At 38.2% G+C, this 20,029-nt stretch overlaps 1 protein-coding gene across 3 annotated transcripts in view; it reads right to left on the reverse strand.

Moving 5' to 3' along the window:
* LOC114651134 (probable ubiquitin carboxyl-terminal hydrolase FAF-X) overlaps window positions 1-20,029 on the reverse strand; it is a 420,397-nt gene that overhangs the window by 269,630 nt on the left and 130,738 nt on the right. For all 3 annotated transcript variants that reach the window (XM_051926098.1, XM_051926097.1, XM_051926099.1), the window contains exons 5-7: window positions 18,175-18,287; window positions 9,283-9,501; window positions 3,989-4,104 (exon numbers count right to left, since the gene is read on the reverse strand). In XM_051926098.1, the coding sequence (XP_051782058.1) occupies window positions 3,989-4,104; window positions 9,283-9,501; window positions 18,175-18,287 (448 nt within the window). The remainder of the gene's footprint in view (window positions 1-3,988; window positions 4,105-9,282; window positions 9,502-18,174; window positions 18,288-20,029) is intronic.

Raw genomic sequence — 20,029 nt, forward strand, 5'->3', positions numbered from 1 at the left:
AATTTGCCTGTTTCTACAATTTCAAGCCAACACTTTCGCCAAGACTGCCCGAGTACAGAAATTTCACAACAGACTGTTTCTTTGAGAAGGCCTGCTGCAGGGTTCCAAAGACTCAGTGTGAAAAGTATAAGTGCAAATTAACTTATTTTTTTGCATTGCATTATCTTCAGTAGCCATTTTTGGCCAAAAAAAAGTTTTTTATACAGTGATCCCTCGCTATATCGCGCTTCACCTTTCGCGGCTTCACTCCATCGCGGATTTTATATGTAAGCATATTTAAATATATATCGCGGATTTTTTGCTGGTTCGTGGATTTCTGCGGACAATGGGTCTTTTAATTTCTGGTACATGCTTCCTCAGTTGGTTTGCCCAGTTGATTTCATACAAGGGACGCTATTGGCAGATGGCTGAGAAGCTAGATTGCTTACTTTTCTCCCTCTCTTGTGCTGAGTTTCTCTGATCCTGACGTAGGGGGATTGAGCAGGGGGGCTGTTCGCACACCTAGACGATACGGACGCTCGTCTAAAAATGCTGAAAGATTATCTTCAAGTTGTTATCTTTTGTGCAGCTGCTTCCTGAAACGACATGCTGCACGGTGCTTCGCATACTTAAAAGCTCAAAGGGCACGTATTGATTTTTGACTGAAAAACAAACTCTGTCTCTCTCTCTCTCCCTGCTCCTGACGGAGGGGGTGTGAGCTGCCGCCTTCAACAGCTTTGTGCCGCGGTGCTTCGCATACTTAAAAGCCAAACAGCCCTATTGATTTGTTTGCTAGAGATTGTTTTCTCTATCTATGTGACATTCTGTGCTCCTGACACGCACTCCTTTGAAGAGGAAGATATGTTTGCATTCTTTCAATTGTGAGACAGAACTGTCATCTCTGTCTTGTCATGGAGCACAGTTTAAACTTTTGAAAAAGAGACAAATGTTTGTTTGCAGTGTTTGAATAACGTTCCTGTCTCTCTACAACCTCCTGTGTTTCTGCGCAAATCTGTGACCCAAGCATGACAATATAAAAATAACCATATAAACATATGGTTTCTACTTCGCGGATTTTCTTATTTCGCGGGTGGCTCTGGAACGCAACCCCCGCGATGGAGGAGGGATTACTGTACTGAAATTTACATTTCATTAAAATGTAATGAAGCAGCTGTGTGGGAACCTTACCATTAAACAACTTAGCATCACTGTTTATCACCCTCAGCCGAAAGCCTGACTGAACAATGTAACATGACTTCAAACAGATGATTTGGTGGGTGGGACATGATGATCAGACTTCCCGGGACACTGTGTTACCCTTCTTCCTATTTGCTATTCAGAAGACCCAAACACCAGGCATTGACAGGCTTGAGTCCATTCAAAATGTTATTTGGCCTCCGACCAAGATAGGTATTGGATATTTTTCAGGAGGAATGGACAGGGGTTCGCAGTGTGACTCCTAGGGTGAGATTTGTCGATCGAGTCATTTAGATCCAAGAGCAGATTTCAAAATTGTCTTCTAATGCGGTTGAGCATCAGCAGTGAGAACAGGAGAAACAAAAACATAATTATGACAAGAAAAGAAATTTTAGACTAATCAGCTGAGTCCAGCAGTTGTGGAGGAGTGCATGAGTCCCATAAAATATAAGGTTAGAATACCTGGCCACCAAAAGCCCATGCAAACCTTGTGTGTTAATCTATTTGAAAGAGTGGTATGAATTGCACAAAAAATTATGTCTGCCACATCAGTGGAAGTCTCTCAGACAGAGATTGCTATTGGGGATGATTTGATGGACACCGAGAAGGTTGAGTTGCTCTCACTGATCGGAAGGAACTCTGATATCTTTTCAGCTGTGCATGGTCAGACTGAAATTGCTGAACAGAAGATCACAACTGAATCCAGTGTTAAAATACAGATGTGTCCATATCATCTTCTGGAAGCAAAAAGTAACTTTGATACATGAGGAGGTAAAGCAGATGCTCGAAATGTGTGTAATTCGCGAAAAGTATACTGGCAGTTACAACTGGAGGCATCCAGTTGCAAGAAGACCACATTCACCACCCTGGACAGGTTGTTCGAATTAATCCTCAATTTGTTCTCTATGGTGAGCCATTAACTTTTCAGCGGATGGTGGACCAGATCCTGTGACCACATTCCAAGTATGCTGGGGCATCTCTCAAAGATCTGGTAATTTTCAGTAATGATTTGAGGTCATATCTCGACCGCCTGCAAGCAGTGCTTGACAATTTGAGGCTGGCTTGGTTGATAGCTAACCCTAAGAAGTGTAAAATGGGTATGTCAGAAACGCATTATTTGGGGAACACCTGGGGTCAAGGTGAATGAGGTGCTTGCATATCCAAGTCCAGAAACGCAGAAGCAGGTTCATGCTTTCAGAGGACTTGCTGGATATTACAGACGATTCAATCGGAACTTCCTGTACAGGGACTCCCCTCTCACTGACCTGACAAAGGGCAGAAAAACTGCATCATTGTCTGGACTGATGATTGTGAGAGGTACTTCTCTGACTTAAAGGTCACTTTGTCTTCATTCCCTGTTCTGCAGAATCCGGACTTTTCTAAGGAATTCATTCTACAGACGGATGCGAGTGCTTTTGGTTTAGGATCGTTGCTTTCTCAGTGTTTCGGAAGAACATCCCATCACGTTTCTGAGCAGGAAATTACTTCCCAGGGAGAGTAATTACTCAAAATTTCGAGAAGGAATGTTTGGTAATTAAGTGGGCAGTGGAAGCCCTACACTATTGCTTGTGGGACAGACAGTTTACACTAGTAACAGATCACACAATGCTCCTGTTGCTCTACCAGCAGAAAGATACCAAATCCCAACTCACTAAGTGGTTTATTAGTTTACAGCTCTTTGCTTTGATGTTTGCCATCAGCCCAGGTCTGCGCATGTCAACACAGACATCCTTTCTGGCTGAGCCTGGCTTTGAAGGTCGCTTCATTCATCCTGTTTTAACAAAGCTTGGGGGATGATGGAGGGGATTGGATGTGAGGTTTTTGGGACCCACACCTCACTATATACACACACACACATACATGTGTAGAGGACCCCTTTAAGGCTTGTTTTGGAAGGTAGAGCCAGCCCATGGCTAATTTGCATGCATAATAACAATTTGTGGCTCTGCACAGATATCAGGTGGCAGTACTGCCAGCCAACATATCCCTCAATTTATTTATTTATTTATTTATTTATTTTAAACAAATAAAGGGGTGGGAGGCTGGAGTACTGATCTGGCTGTGTCATTGTGCATGCCCGAAGCATCCCTGCAAGGATCTTACAGTACTACTGCATGAAAGCTCTGCCACATGGCTGCTGTAGCTCTGTAATGCCATAGTAGCCTTACAAAGCATCATGGGGCACCGGGGAAAAAATAGTCCTCTAAGCCAGCCACAACGCGAACTTATAAGAAAAGATTTGACAAATAAGGTAACCAGCAAATACAGCATATTCACTGCAAAAAATGCTTTGCCAAATTTTGCTGATCAAAACTAATGTCAAATATTCAAAACAGTACAATATGTTAATCTGAGAGTGTTCAAGTGTTGGTTCATATCTTGTCTAGCTGTTCAATTTACTTCAATCACTTTCTCCATACATTTAAATTTTTCACCACCAGGTCTGTGCTTTGTTTTTCAAAAGTGATAGGGAGATGAAAAAAGTCCATATGGAAACAAACAGTGGAGTTAAAGCAACTGAGAACCATTAGTACAATGCTGCCATTCCAAAAAAAAAAGCACTAACCACAAATTATATAACATGTTACTTTTAGTATCCAACATTGAGGCAGAACCAACAGGAACTATGCTTTATAAGTAGGAGTGTAAAACAAATACAATAACATTAAACTGTGCAGGGGTTTGGCTAAAATAATGTATACATCACAGCGTAATAAAAAGGTCACATTATGGAAATTCCGCTAAATTCTAAATTCCTATGTTTCTATGAGGACTTTCAGTGGGAAGAAAAAAAATGACACCTCTTACATACTTGATGAGTGCTGCAATAATCTGAACATTAAGTGCTTGGCCACTTGTGAAACGATCGTGCAGTATTTGAAATCCGCTTAATGTGCCAAATTTATTTATGAGATCCACAAGCCAGCCCTGTTTTCAAAAACAAAGGACAAAAAGGCAGAGATTATAATATAATAAAAGAAACAACACATAACAAGCACTACACTGCTTAATGACATTCAACTTTTGGCCCAATAAATCATGTTTCTTCTACTTAAAAGTAATTAGCATAAAAGTAAGAAAGTCCTCACTGAATCATAAATGAGCCAATCTTTTAACTTACTCAACCCAATAATTTAATGTAATAACAAATGCAATATGTTAGCATATTCAGCTTTGTTACTGCAAAATTAAAGAATTACAAACAGGTTATTTTTAATAATCTTCTGGGGCTGCATTTCACATGTAACAATGATCAAGTGACTTGAGCCAGCTGCAAGATGAAGGCATGCAGTCAAACGCCAGAGCAAAGCCATTCACTCTTTCTTTGTAGAGGACAGGAGAGAAGTTTGCATCCTGTCATCAACAGCAATTTGCCACATGAGCACTCTAAATGTGAGACAATCCTCGATCCCAACAACATGGCTATTAGATATTAGTTTGGAGCATGCATGTAACCGTCATGTTTATATCGGTTTACTGCAATATATTGTTACCTGCTGAGCAGTACTAAATTGACCTTGTATAATTATGTGATGACACTTGTCCACACCTTGGTTTATGTCACCTTCTCTCCATCCTCAATAAATTGGCAAAAGGACACAGAGAGCACCAGTTTAAGCTTACATTTTTTTAGTTTTCTAATGATTTCACTTTTTAATGCAAAATGCATACAGCCTTGCCTGACAAAGGAATCAGAAATGCTAAGTGGAGAAGTCAAGTCTTAGTTAAAACAACCTAAATCATGTCCAAATCAAATCAACCCAAAAAATTCTCGTCTATATATTTTATTCATTTTGTGATGGTTGGATTGGGGTCGGGAAGAATACTATAGTTTACTTGTTAATTATTAAAATAGGTAAGGATGTATTGAAAATGTATCATATAGTGAGCATAGATTTGTGTTCTGAGATCCATGTATTATTACATCCCTTTAATATGCTACGGGGTGTGAATATTAATACTTCTAATTATTTTTGATGTTGTGAAATTAAAATGAGATAATTAAGCATTACAGTCCTTAGCTCAGCTTAATACATATAAAAGAAGTAGGATTTTTTTATGCTCCATATTAGAAAACACCCCAAATAACCTAGACATACCTGTGTTATTACAGCAACAATACACTACACAGAAGTTAAGTTTTTGAGGGTCACCAGCTTCCATGATAGACGCCTCACAGTACAACAGCTTCAAGCACAGCTTAACAACAGTCGGATAAAGCAAGTCTCAGTTTCTACTGTGAAGAGGAGACTTTGTGCTGCATGTTTGACAGGGCAAGTGGCAGTAAGAAAGCCATTACTTAAAGAACAAAATAAGGCTTTGATATTTCAGCTGTGGACTACTGCAGAATGTTTTTGCCTGCTCTTTAAATGAAAGGCCTACACTTCTAAGGGTAATTAATATATATAAGTTATGCTGATGAGAATTTTTCTCAGCATTTCCTTGCGATAATACACTTTCAGGGTGCAAATGATGCCCAAATCCAATGGCTGAAGCACTGCTGTGCAATTGGGTGGGAGGAATTTAACATGAACATTATCTAAATGTGGAAGCATGTTGTGGGCAGCACAGTTATCAGTCAGAAGCAGAATCATCCTTTTCTTCTTCTTCTTCATATTGTGAGGTTTCTGAACTCTTTCGGGATCCCCACCCCCACCCAACGGGGCGACGCACCGAAGTGCATCCTGAAGCATGATTGCCACATCTGTGGAAGATTGTTTGTCCGTTGCCGGGGCAGGGCAACAGCAGGCTCAAAGCACTGCAGTGAAGCGCCACAGAAGCAAATCCTAAAAGATCGTGGTTGTGCTAAAAGTCCCTGTCTTGCACCCCAAAACACGAGGCTGAGTCTTAGTACTTTAGCAAAACCGGCTATATTCAGCTTGAAACAGGAACTGCACGGTTATTTATTGTAGCATGATCTGCCACTCTCCTATACAGGTGGAGCAGTGGTAGTACTGCTGCTTTGCAGTAAGGAGACTGTGGAAGATTGTGGGTTCGCTTCCCGGTTCCTCCCTGTGTGGATAGCGCTTTGAGTACTGAGAAAAGCGCTATATAAATGTAACAAATTATTATTATTATTTATACACAGACACAGCAGTCAGGCAGGGTTGTGGCTAGGTCAGTGGCCAAGTAATACTGTTCCTTGCATTTACAATGTTCCTTGCATCACCCATTGTGATCTTTTCTGTTTGCTTCGTGATGGGCCGCAGCAGAGCTGCGAGTCTGCTGTTGCCTTGGCAACGGATAAACAGAACTCCACAGACGCAGTGATCGCACTAAGGGATGCTCTTCGGTGTGTTGTTCAGTTGGGGGAGGTCTCGGGAGAGTTTAGAAACCTCACATTTTCTTGAATGAGTGCCGCATTAATAGGAATGTTTCTTGAGCGAGCATCACTGAACCACATAAAACCTGCTTTTTCAATGTCTTCAAATGCAGCAGTTCGCATACGTTTGCAATCCAAGATTTTTCTTCTTAGTTTGCTCGGTCTTTCAAGAAAGTTGACAGTGTCAATGGTGAAATTCCAATTCACTAGCAATGTATTTTTTCTTTTTGCCGGAATCAAGAGCCGCAAAAATTTAAAGGTTTTTTTTTTTTTCTAATATGAACTGTTATCGCTTTTTCGTGTCTGCCGTTTCTATAGGAGGCTGACAATGAGTTAAATTCTAATGGATGTTTTTCAAATGTTGACGAGCAATATGCAAAAAGGTATCACTGAAAACCACAGAAAACAAAAACAGCAAAAAAACAGTACGAACAAAGTTCAAAGAAAGAGAAAAAAATACAGTGTTTCTGTTTGGGGATCGTTGTGCACAACTGAGCTGCGACCACAGAACTAACTGCTCTGTGGATGATTCATTCAGGCATTTCAAGGTCTTTTAGGCACTTCATTGTAATGAAAGTATCTCTTAGTAATGAGATTCCTATAGACTCGTGTCATATGGGGAAACTGTTGGGACCATAAAAATACTTCGTTGTAATGAAGATTTCATTGTAACAGAATTTTACACACATATATATACACATACGGTATATAAAAGCATATACCTACTGTACTGACTTAGAAATACTGTTTAACTTCAGGTATTTAACTAAATGGGAAATAGAGGTTTTGTTGATGAGTGAGTCAGAAAGACAGACACACTAAACTAGTAGAAAGATTTATATAGACAGATTTAACATACCATTCCTAACATTCTTGGAAAAATGCCAGCATTCTCACAATTTACTTTTGCTATTTCTTGCTAACTTTACCGATCTTTGGACATTCCAATGTAGTTTAGACTTTGTTGTGTGGTCCTTGGGAGTTGAGCAAGTGATTACGACAATCTATTTGACATTTACTGGCAAATCTCTATACTGTATATGCAAGACAAAGGTTTATTATTTTCTTTGTACTTATGTATTCTTCCTTTGATTAATCCACCCCCTGTACATTCAAAGACATAAACAATATTTTTCGGTATCTGTGGCACCCTTGGCATTACTCTGAACCTCAAGAGATGTATTTCTCCATTACAGATAACTATTTTACAAACCATCAGGTATTTTGAGCCTTTTCAAAATCAGATAGTCATTATGACTACCTTAGTCAACATATAATTTTCACACTGTCCAAAGTAGGCATAACTTCTCTTGTGACAGGAGCATTTCATGCTGTTTTGAGTCCTAATTAACTTCTTTGTAACGCACACTGAAAATAAGGGTGTAGTGTACAAAAAAAATGTAAATGGCTCAAATTACTGTAGTCCGTATTATTTCTTTACAGCCAGCTCCTTTCCATAGCACTGAACTAACATTTCACATTGCAAAAAAAAAAATGCTCTGAAGTCCAGCTGAACTTTTCAAGATCTGGATTTATCAAACTGTTAATTTACACCTGCCCATGAAAAACTTACCTGTCACTATTGTTCTTAACTTTAAAATATTTCTCTGTATTTTCTTGAGTGTTATTTTAACTGCTAAAATGAAGGAATGAGGAAGCATCCACTGACCATTACTGCATTTAGTACATTCATTTTTTTTTAAATTTGAGAAACACAAAGACTTACAGTGCCTCAAGTTATAAAGAGACTGTTAGTCATATCTTCTGGACTTCTGAAGTACACAGTGTCTTGGGCCTGCTTACAAGCAATTTTGTCATGCTTTCTTAAGTGCATTACTAGTAGGCAATACTACATGTATCTTTCGATTTCACTTGGATACAAAATTTTATAAAAGATTCACCATGTGAGGGAGTATGTTTAGAAAAATGTGCTTTTTGTCTTTTAGGAAAAAATGCACAAGTCATACTCTTCACTCATCATGGGCATGGCATATGCAAAAGAACAGAGTTATACTTAAAAATGAGACAATGGATGAGGTGCATCAATGATGTTTCTTCACCAATGGATAATTAATATGAAATTTTTTTCCTAAATGAGAGCCAAAGAATTTTCAGCTTATTTTGCAAGTAGTGCCATGTCATGATAAGCACAGACATTTTTTTTTTTTTAAAGTTGAAACTATACCTTATATGAGAACCTACATCAAACACTGATAAGAATTAACATAGATCTGACCATATTCGACGGAGGTCTTGTATTTAATAACATTCAACATTGTACTATTGGCTAACTTATATGTACTGTATGTTAAAAGAACAAGAAAAAAAAAACAAACAAGATGGTTTCAACCATGCACTAATGACATTATACTATTAAACGAAAATTTAGTGTGGGTTTTTCCTTTCACATCCATACTGTATGTCGTTAAAAAATGCATCTGCCATGCAATGACTGCAGCTTCAAGTCCATTTCAACAGAGCTCCTCCAACTGCATCTTAAACATGCTCAGTCATAATCAATGTACTTGATTTCTGAATTCTTGTAGTTCTTTTGAGGTATCTACTTTCTCTTTTCAATTAGTTCTGATGCTATGCTTTAAATGTTTCCCCAAACTATACACAGGCATGCCTGTAAATTTTCACTAGATTACTTTAGCTACAACTTCTAATTTAACCACTGAAAAAGTCTGTGTCCATCACTGACATTGTTCTAAAAACATTCTGACAAACTTGTGAAAAGCTGATGTTGTTAAAGAGATGCAGACAACAACAGATAAACTTACCTTTGGTGACCTTGGATCAGGTGGACGGGCAAAAAGTTCGTCTTCGGCTAACTGTGCTCCTGCAGGCACTGTCTCAGAAGGACGTGTACCATTATAGATATGGAACTTACAGTGAGGATTTAAGGCCATTGCAAGCAGTTCAAGAAGAGGAAACCAGTCCTGGGAAAGCTTTGCCACACATAGTTCTACTAGACGATGAGTGTTATTTATTATACACCTCTGTTGAAAAAGTAGAAGAGTTATACATATCAAAGCAAGTAAACAATAAAGAAAAAGATCTACATATAATTATTATCACTACTACTATTAATTATTTTGTATTTATCCATGATGCCTTACAAGATCAGGATACTGTAACTATTCACAAGTGACTTGCTCAGTGTTACAAAATAAGACGTATTAAAAAATTGGGGTAACCTTGGGGTCTGAACACTAAAATATATTCATTGTCTAGCAAACACCACATAAAGATTTTATAAGCAACTATCTTTCAGATTAAAACAGCAGTATTAATATTTTTTTAAAAGAAAATGTAAACAGTCATGTTTTAGGCAAAAATGAATGTGATGCCATTGTATTCCACTGCAATTGAATAAAATAATACAATTCCCAGTGGCCAATATCACAGCTGCTCAATTCAAATCCAACCCATTTCTTTGTCAGAAGTCACGTTTTTTGAAAAAAAATAAAATAAAATTATTTATCCATATTAGTGCTACAACAATGAATTGTCATAATCAACAATTGATTATAAAAACACTGGCAATGATCACTTTCCTCAACTAGTAAATTACATCATTAGGCGGAGTATTGCATCACTACTTCATTCAATTTTGAACCAATCTGAAAAAATGCAGGCAGTTAAGCAAGTGCCAGAAAAGACAGTGCAACCTAAGACTTCCAGAGTTTGGGAGCACTGTACTCTGAATGCAGTGTTTAAAAAAAAAAAAAAAGTTCTGAGTTGTAAAATGTGTAAGTCTGAACTCATAACAGAGATACACAATAAAATAGGAAACATACCATTAAAGCCTCAAGAGGAGGAGGAGGAAGAACTGCCGTCATCCCACCAAGCTGAATGTTACTTCAGCATTATGTGATACACATATATGAACTCAATGATTGCTATGCTGGGCATAACAACAAGACTTTCTATTAGAAGTGAGGAATAATTCAAGTCATAGTCCAGCCCTCTACAATGCGAATATAACACAAGCATATGTGACAGAATTTCATGATAGGCAACAAAAGAAATGTGTCATTAGCCACTAACTAGTAAATGTTCATATTTTCACTTGCTATTTTTGGGTTTGTTTTTTTTTTGATGCAGTCACTCTTCTAATTATGCCACCACATTACACGTTTGCAAACACATGTAACGTTAACGTTTGTTTACAATAAACGGTTGTGAAGAAATTTAAGTCCATGCCTGAGCAGGACAGCCTCGTGTGCAAAGGAAACCAAAAACTAAGCAAGAGCGTAGGGGTGAATCCCACATCACATCAACCGCGACTGAAAGTAGTAACACTTATTTTGAATCAAAAGATAGGAGCAGGGTGTAAAAGTTGAAGGTGTAAAAGTTGAAGTTTCAGACTAATTAGCTATCAGACTTCAACTGGCTTTTATACAATCTGGAGGAAGACACAATAATGTGCAAGTACTGCTGCAAGCCAGCCTTGTTTAGTCAGAAAAACAGATTTTGACATAATGTCAAACATGAAATTATAACAGCACACTCAACAGCAAATGACATGCAGGAGGCTGTAAAAGTGTATTGGCTACAACTAAATGTGCCAAAGAATCTGCTGTAGTAAAAGGTTTCCAGACACAAAAGAAGACAAATGACTAAGTATATTACATAGCAAAGGAAGAACTGAAATTCACACAAATTGAACCACTTGTTTTGCTGCAAAAGGAAAATATGCACATGGCAAAGATTTCTGTTGTGCCAAACTAATTTCAAACATTACTGCATACTTACAAAAATAAAAAGAAACTAATAAAGTCATGATGGTGCAACAGATTCTTCAGTGGTGGAATATTGGTGGTTGCATATTTACATGATGCTTTGCCAGTAATACATCTTTTTTACAGAAACTAAATTAATGTGATTCTGTATGAAAAAGCCAAACTGAGAGTTTAGTTAATTAATGGAAAACTTGCTTTCAAGGAAATTTTGTGACTGTATATTCACTGCAATCCCAGAGCCAGTACTGCTACTTAGTGTTTTATTTCTTATTTACCAGTAAACCCCTGATTCTCTAAAGAATCGCAAATCCAAGAATGGCAATCACTTTCTGTTCCCTCCGATCTTTGAAGGGATGAAAAACGATGGAGGGTGGGAGCGTGCTGGGAAAGTTTTTATTTAATTAAATAAATACAGTGCATCCAGAAAGTATTCACAGCGCATCACTTTTTCCACATTTTGTTATGTTACAGATTATGTTATGGATTATATTTAATCCATTCCAAAATGGATTAAATTCATTTTTTTCCTCAGAATTCTACACACAACACCCCATAATGACAACGTGAAAAAAGTTTACTTTAAGTTTTTTGCAAATTTATTAAAAATAAAAAAACTGAGAAATCACATGTACATAAGTATTCACAGCCTTTGCTCAAAACTTTGTCGATGCACCTTTGGCAGCAATTACAGCCTCAAGTCTTTTTGAATATGATGCCAGAAGCTTGGCACACCTATCCTTGGCCAGTTTCACCCATTCCTCTTTGCAGCACCTCTCAAGCTCCATCAGGTTGGATGGGAAGCGTCAGTGCACAGCCATTTTAAGATCTCTCCAGAGATGTTCAAAGCAGGACCATCTAAGAAGACGCATGTTTGTCGCGGATGCGGTGGACGCGGGCCAGGGAATAAAGAGTGTTGGTGGGCAGGGAAACGTTTTCCGTGTTCCTGCAGGACCATCTAAGAAGACGCATGTTTGTTGCGGATGCGAATTGCTGTATGTAGCGTGTAAAACAGTTTGCGATGTTGCACGCGGTCGTGCGTCGTAACCGAAAAGTCAACGTGGCTCAGAGCTGCAAGTAGACTGTAGCACAGACAAACAGAAATGACGGTGTGTTTTCCGAGGCATTGTGTCCGAGTTGGTGGGCATGGCTCTGCGACTTTCATTCGTATCCAATGGTCTTAGAGTTGGTGGGCGTGGCTCCTCCCTGCATGCTTACATGGGTGTGGGCGTGGCTCCTTCCTGCGTGCTTTCATGAGTGTCTTGCCCACTCTGGCGGCGGCTTGGAGAATTATATATATAGATAAGGCCTTAAACTAAAGAAATAGAAGGGTTTTCTTAAGAAAATGGCTTGCTAGACCTTAAGAGAACTCCTATAAAGAACTAATTCATATTCTATAGCCTCATGCACATATGCTAAAACCTTGTACTTGTAAATTTGAGGCCACAGGACTGATTCTATTACAGTTTCAGACCACATATAAATTTTGAATCTCAATGCCACCCAAAATCAACCTCAGTCTTGACTCCCAACATTAAATTCATGAACACCACCAGTATGAAGCTGGCATTACTTCTTAAAACCACAGTAACAGAGCCACCTCATGTAAATACAATATACCATACAACCACTGCCTACGATATCTAAATGCCACACAGTTATGACTGAAAAATATTAAAGAAAAGGAAAGCAGAACATAAAGATGAATTTACTTGAATATTTAAACAAATGAAGCCAGAAGCTAAAACACTCCAGACATTTCTCCAGAAAAAAAAAACTCTAGGCAAAGCACTGCTCAAAGGGGGACACAGAAGCAGAATTGTGACAAGCAAAAACTAGAAACTTCATGCAGAGGGAACATTAAAAATGAAGTGTAGAATCTCTTGTGATCCAAGGATAACTTTCTTTAACCATAGATCTTTTCAGCACCTTTAACCTCCCCAGCATTAGACCAGAGCAATGTGAAAACAGTGCTAAAAGCATTAGACCTGAGTGTCAATCGGGCAAATGAGTAGATGCGTCTTGCATGAGCATTAGACCCAAGGATTACTCAGGCTGTAAAAGTAATAACAGCTTAAGTGCCTGTTTATACTTCATGCTCAGAATACATACACGCACGCATCATGGCTGCCAAGCGTTCCAATAGTTCATTTGATGCATCATTTGAGCACGTCCTCAGAAATTAACACGACGCATGTGTGAGTTGCAGTACCAGCAAAAAATAGGGTGGCAAAGTGTGATCATGTCAGAACGTGACATCAAAGTCCCTGTTTACTATCAACATGGGACAGAAAGCCGCTTTGCAGATCCTACAGGATTGACGTGCATGCTTCAATGTTTGATGAATGGTTCGATGTGGTGAAGCAAAATGCCGACATACAAATGCATTCGTGGTGTTTTTATATTTCAGCGTTACGTATTCCCCATCATAATGACATGGTACATTCACAACTTCATAACAGCATTAGAAAATACAGCAGCGTATTTGAGAAAAGGCCTATTTTGTGATTAAAGTGGTAATTTCAACTTTAATCTCATAGTTTATTTTGTCATTAAAGTAGAATGTTTTAAACATCATCTTAAAACCGACCCAGTTGTTAATTGCTACGTGCTTCTGGGACTTACTCCTGAACTGAGAGCATCGGCAAGCAGCAATTGCCACACACATTCAATGTATGATATTCCAGCTCTCTGCACATTTAGAATCCTTAGATTTATACTTAGTATCACTTTCTTGATGAAATGCATTAAAGTATATATATTACATTTTACAGAAAATTCGTTAACTTTATTTAAATAATGAATACTGTCAATAATTAGACATGTAGGGGCAGCATGGTGGTGGAGCAGTAGCGCTGCTGCCTCGCAGGGAATCACATCCCTGATGTTCCCTGCCTAGAGTTTACATGTTTTTCTGGTGGGTTTCCAAGACATGCAGGTTTGGGGATGCCAAAATGACGGTAGTATATGTGTATGCTTGTATTCACCTTGTGATGCGCTAATGCCTCGCCCAGGGATTGTTTCTGTTTTGCACCCGTTGCTTGCTGGAATGGGTGCATCCCTGGATTGATGGGTGTAATCATTACAAATCTATCCTTTTCAGAGATATTGTGGCAAGGTGTCCTCGGAATTTAATGGATGTTTCGGGCAATTCACAGCACCGCGAATCTGTGCAGTTTTCTCACTATGATGATATCATGCACAGTCACCTGGTGGAATCTTCCAGATTTACGTAAAGTATAAACAGTACACTGCTTGCTTAGCAGTGGCGTTCACAGGCGCATGCGTTGAATCATGTAAAGTATCAACCCGGCCTTAGTCTCAAGCGTTACTTCAGACAACGACATAGGTGTGTCTAATGTAGGCATCAGGCCCAAGCATTACCCAAGAAACGGTGTAGATGCATCTTCTCCTAGCCTCATAATGGTGTCTCGTAAGAAACGTTTTTCAGATGCCAGGTGTAACACACTCTTGCCAGTTATACAGTACAAGCAGTGATGTTAAGTAGCTTCTCATCAACAGCAAAGTCGTCTGGCAATGGAACTGAAACGGACACTGAAACCAAAAGCAATTCTGAAAAATCTGAAAGTAAAGCTTGATCGCATATGTGTTTGTGTTTCTGATTACCCTGCTTCAAGTAAACCAGCAGTACCTTCTTTCAAATTTGTGAGGCAACTAGGAATAAAAGTCAAGATCTACTTACTCACTTGAAGTTATTTCTTGATCATGTGATCGAAAGAACTGTTGTTGAGACAAACTGTTATGCTGAACAGTGTTGGGTAAAAGACCATACATATAAGCAGTTTTCACATTTAAGATATACCACACAAAAGACATATTTTGACAGTATATATGGTATTAGCATCATTATTATTCTTCATTCATATTATTATTTTTCATTATTATTTGTATCATTAATATACTTTATACACTTCTGACTTTGTACTTTTAGTGTTTTATGTGTTTTATAGTAGAAAGATGAGACTTGATAAAAATGTAATTTTTCAAGCCAAAAACGCAATGCTTTTTACATGTTTTATTGAGAAAAAATGTTAACGCTAAGGAGGTTCAAATACCCTACTTGTGCAATACACATCAACCCAACAAATTTCAACATTGTAGGCACAGACTAACAAACCTAGTAAAATCCTGTGATGATTTACCAGAAAAGCAACCATTTTCTTGATAGAGTGGATCATCATTTACAAATAAATAGAATAAATCGGATTGTGAGCATCAAAGCTGAGGAAGTTTCTATATGTTGCACAACTAAAAGTTATGTGCTAAGACAATAATAAACTCTCTCAAATGCCTATTTCTTCAAAAAATGAAAAGGCTTGTACATCTACAGAAATCAAGGACAACATTTCTGGTAAAATTACATACTTTATTCTTGTATATACAATACAACAGTACATACAGTACGTACAAGTTCAGTGTTTGCTCTATAAATCAAGTTAAGGGTTGTCTTTTTTGAACAATATAAACCTTATAAATCTTAAAAATATTACTATGACTTGCTGTTATTTCTGTTGTTTACATAAGCATTATTACCTGCCACTAACATGAGAAAACTCTTGCTATTCATTAGTAAAAATTTAAGCATGGCCATTACACTCCTCCCCCCACCCCAGCTGCATTAATTAGCAGATTTATGCAGTTGTTCATGCTGCCACCTCACAGCTCTAGAAGACAAGTCTGGCCACTTTCTGTATGGAGTCTACATACTCTCCCTTTGTATACCTGTATGTATAATTTTTATACAGTACACAAATGTTTGAGTATGTATGTAATACAGTCGATCCTCAACATTTGCACTTTAATTCAAGCATTCATAAGATTTTATTAGTAAAATCATTTTTACTTTTGTGATGGTAATTGTGCACATTCGTGGGCGCCATGTCTACACACAGTAGACAACTTTAACCCTTTAACCGCCAACTCCCTAAATATTCCCCACGCCAGGCGAAATCTGAACAATTTTCGTTTTTTTACTTTTTTACATTTTTTTTACATTTATTCAAGCAGTATTGACCACTAAATGTTGTGCAAGTTGCCAGTGTATACACGAAATCTATAAATGTAACCTGAATTCTCAGCTAAGCAAAACATCTTGATACCAAACCGTGCCCTTTTCAATGGTAGATACTGTCGAAACTGTAAGCGGCCCTTCCACGACAATAAACTTTCATCAACTGCAACTGACGGTCCTGGCATGTAGGGCAACTGAAATGCTTCAAATAAATGATCAATCAAAGGACGTAGCTTGAACAAGTGGTCGCGGTTTGGATCTTTCTTATCTGGCTCATTTCTGTTGTCATTCAAATGAAAGAATTTCAGCAGCAAAGAGAATCGGTTACGTGTCATGACAGCTGCAAAAATAGGTGTTGCATACATAGGATCTGTAGACCAGTACATCTCAATATCTGGTTTTCTGATTATTCCCATCAACATCAAAATCCCAATGAATTTTTTCATTTCGTTTTCATCAGTGTCAAACCAAGCACGAACACGGGAATGTGGAGGTAAATTGGGATTTTTCTCAATAAACTGTGCTGCATAAAGATTTGTCTGATGAACAAAATGTCTGATCAAATCAGGTGACACAAACAGCTCATAAAACTGCTCAGCAGTGTAATTGTTTACATCAACAATAAAGCCACACGTTCCCTCAAATGAATGCAGAAAAGGTAGTTCACCACGGGCAGCAGCCCAGCTGAGATGCTGGGGATACACCCACTCAGCGCCGTCATCCGATGCGTCTTCATTCACAGTATCATGCAGCGCACGTTGCTGCTCATCACTGTCGCTAAAATCTTCTTCAGAACTGCTACAATCATGATCAGAACTGTCCAAAATCGCCTGCAAAGCCTCACTTGAAGTCAGTTTACGTTTCGCCATATTCACAGCTGTTACATGCGAATCACGTCACATGACTGGCCAAAACAACCACAGACTTGTCGAAATACAACGTAGTAATAATACCCACGCCAAACCGTCAGTTATACTACTTGCCAGGCATTCATATAACCACAGGCAAATGTGCCGGATAATTCCGGCAGTATGGCGTTAGCAATAAAACAACGGTGCCGGATATATCCGGCAGAGGGCGGTTAAGGGGTTAATAAATAGAGGCGCCACACGTGCAAGTTTGGGGCACCTCACTGGTCTTGTTCACTCTACCACAGTTCCTTGTGCATTCATTGCATATTTTCAATATTTTGCATAAAAGTCCTTTATGCCTTAAGCCTAAGTATGCCAAGTTAGTGATGTATCTTAGTAAGAAAATTCAATTAGATAAACTTCTACATACTCCATTTTTCCTGCCAAATCCCAGAACATGTATGTTAGGTTAACTCTCAAAATTGGTTGTGCGCATGAGTAAGCAGTGAGATGCATTAATTTCCTGTGCAAAGTTTGTTCTAGCCTTACACTTGATCTTGTTAAGAGTTTGGCACCCAGAACTGGATTGAGAAGGTTAAAAAATGGAAGGGAGAGATGAATAAGTACACTTGTGTGTGTCATTTCTGAACATTATTGTATCCCAATGTGGATGGGATTATTATACATAAATGCTTTTTTAATCAGTCAGACAGCATTAATTTAAACAATGCTTAGATGTGGTTTTCAGTGCTTTAGTTCATTTTCACCACTCTTCCTGACATATTTTTAGAATTAGGTGAGAGGACTTGCGGAGAGATCTATGTTAAGTGTTTACTTAAATTCTCACATTATTTTATTAGAGTGTAAACACCAACCCAAAATATTTTAAAAGCACACAACTAATGTTCAATAGAAATACAAGGAGTACATCTCAAAAGACCCAAAATAGCATATCTGAAATAGCATTAAAGCATGCTGCAACAATATATTTTATACTTCAGCTGAGTTAGTAAATTAATTCAGTTTATTGAGCAGTAATTTACTCACATGAATTTCAAATTTCCAGCCACTCACAGCCTCGTCCGTAAGGATTTTTGTAAATGAAATCGTCAAACCATCTCTAAAAAACCTCTGGCATGCTTCACACTTAACATCCACTCCTGAAAGATGTGAAAGAGAAAAAGAGAAAATCAACTTTTGTACACAAAACAAATGTGGCAACAGAAAGTATTTTGTTTAAAATAGCATTGCCAAGGTATACATTTCCTTCACAATCAGCATAAAACATTCATAAATATGCAACAGACTAATACAATGAAAATATTTGATGGATCCAAATATATTCAGCTCTTATGTAAGCTAAATAAATTATTAAAGGCAAAAAATACAGTATATTTTAATTTCTTAAATTAGGATAACAGCAAATACAGCATACCCCCGCGAAGTCGCGGTTCAGAGTTCGTAGCCTCAGTCGTTGTCGGATTTTTCCTTAGAACCCAACTAATAATTGTTGGCAGAAACCGCAAATATCCTCCACAATTTTTATGGCTTTTTTTGTGGCAATATTGTACTGTAGAGAGAACAAGAAGCAACTGTAGAGGAAAATGCGGCTTGGGATGGTGAAAGTAGCCAATAGAATTTGAAACTGCCAGTCCCTGCAGTGACTCTGATTGGTCTTCTGCTGAGGGTGCAGGCGCTGCTGGGGTCAAAGGATGTCAGCACAGCTTTTAAAAAGGGGGCTGGTGACCAAAAGTAAAAAAAAAAAAAAAGTTTTTGTAATTTGTGTTTCAAGTTCCTGTCTTTCTTTCTGCCTATAGTTACCTGTACTTATTCATTTTGCCCTGAATCGTTTCGTGGTTGGTGTCTGGATTGTCTGCCGTCTGCCTATGTACAAGAGGACTATAAGTGGATTCATGGCCATCCTGCGAAGAAAGGATCACTCCTGAACCCATCTACCCGTCTTCACCATTTCAGGAACTAGCGGTAGGACTATCTTTACATTCCCATTCAACGTGTGGATCTCTGGACTATCTATTTTCATCATTACATTTCATCCGTTGCCATTTTTCATGGACTTTACTGTAGGTGTTTACTTTGTGCTTTGTTGTATTTAATGTGTAATCACACGTAAGGGGAACAGGGTGGTATCGTTGATTTCATTACATTCTTTATTTTCCGTTTGATTACTGGTTTGCTTTGTTTTTGTCTCGGTTTGTGAGTACGTGTGGGTCGGGCCAAGGCTGGGTGCATCCCTGGAATCTCCACCATAAAAATAAATTAATCACGTCTTCGACGGTGACGTCGACGGTGTTCTCAGTGGTTTTCTGTTTTGTTCTTCTTAAAGCCCCAAGATGCCGCCGAAACGCCCTGCACCTTCTAAGGCTTCTCGCATTGAAAACATGCTTGCATGAATTATAGTACATATAGCGGTAACATCGGTATTTTACATTCTAGCACTGAGGGAGACATAGCAGTACAGTACAGTACTGTACAGTATACAGGTTTACATTTACATTCTTTTTTTAAGGTAATGTATTAAGCTGAATTTGAAATGAAATTAAAGTGTTTTGGGGGCATATTTAGAGTTTAAACAATAAAAATAGGCATTTTTTTTTAATCACATCCAAAATTTGTGGTTTTTCACAATTTGCGGATGCTCTATATTATTATTAAAAAACTACCCTGATTTTATTTAAATTACCAAGTAAAATATCTGAAGCTGAGATATGTCTGTCAGTAGATGTGCATACATGAGGTTAATGTGCTCCAAATGCAACCATGTAGATGATGCAACATTAAATTTTGAAAGATGAAAGTTTATAAACTGCATTTAAAGTTCTTTAAATAAAGTAACCATACATTAGCACAGCTAAATCTTAGCTCCCGTTTTCCTTCTTGATTT

The sequence above is a fragment of the Erpetoichthys calabaricus genome, chromosome 4, assembly GCF_900747795.2.
Source record: "Erpetoichthys calabaricus chromosome 4, fErpCal1.3, whole genome shotgun sequence".
Taxonomy (NCBI): Eukaryota; Metazoa; Chordata; class Cladistia; order Polypteriformes; family Polypteridae; genus Erpetoichthys; species Erpetoichthys calabaricus.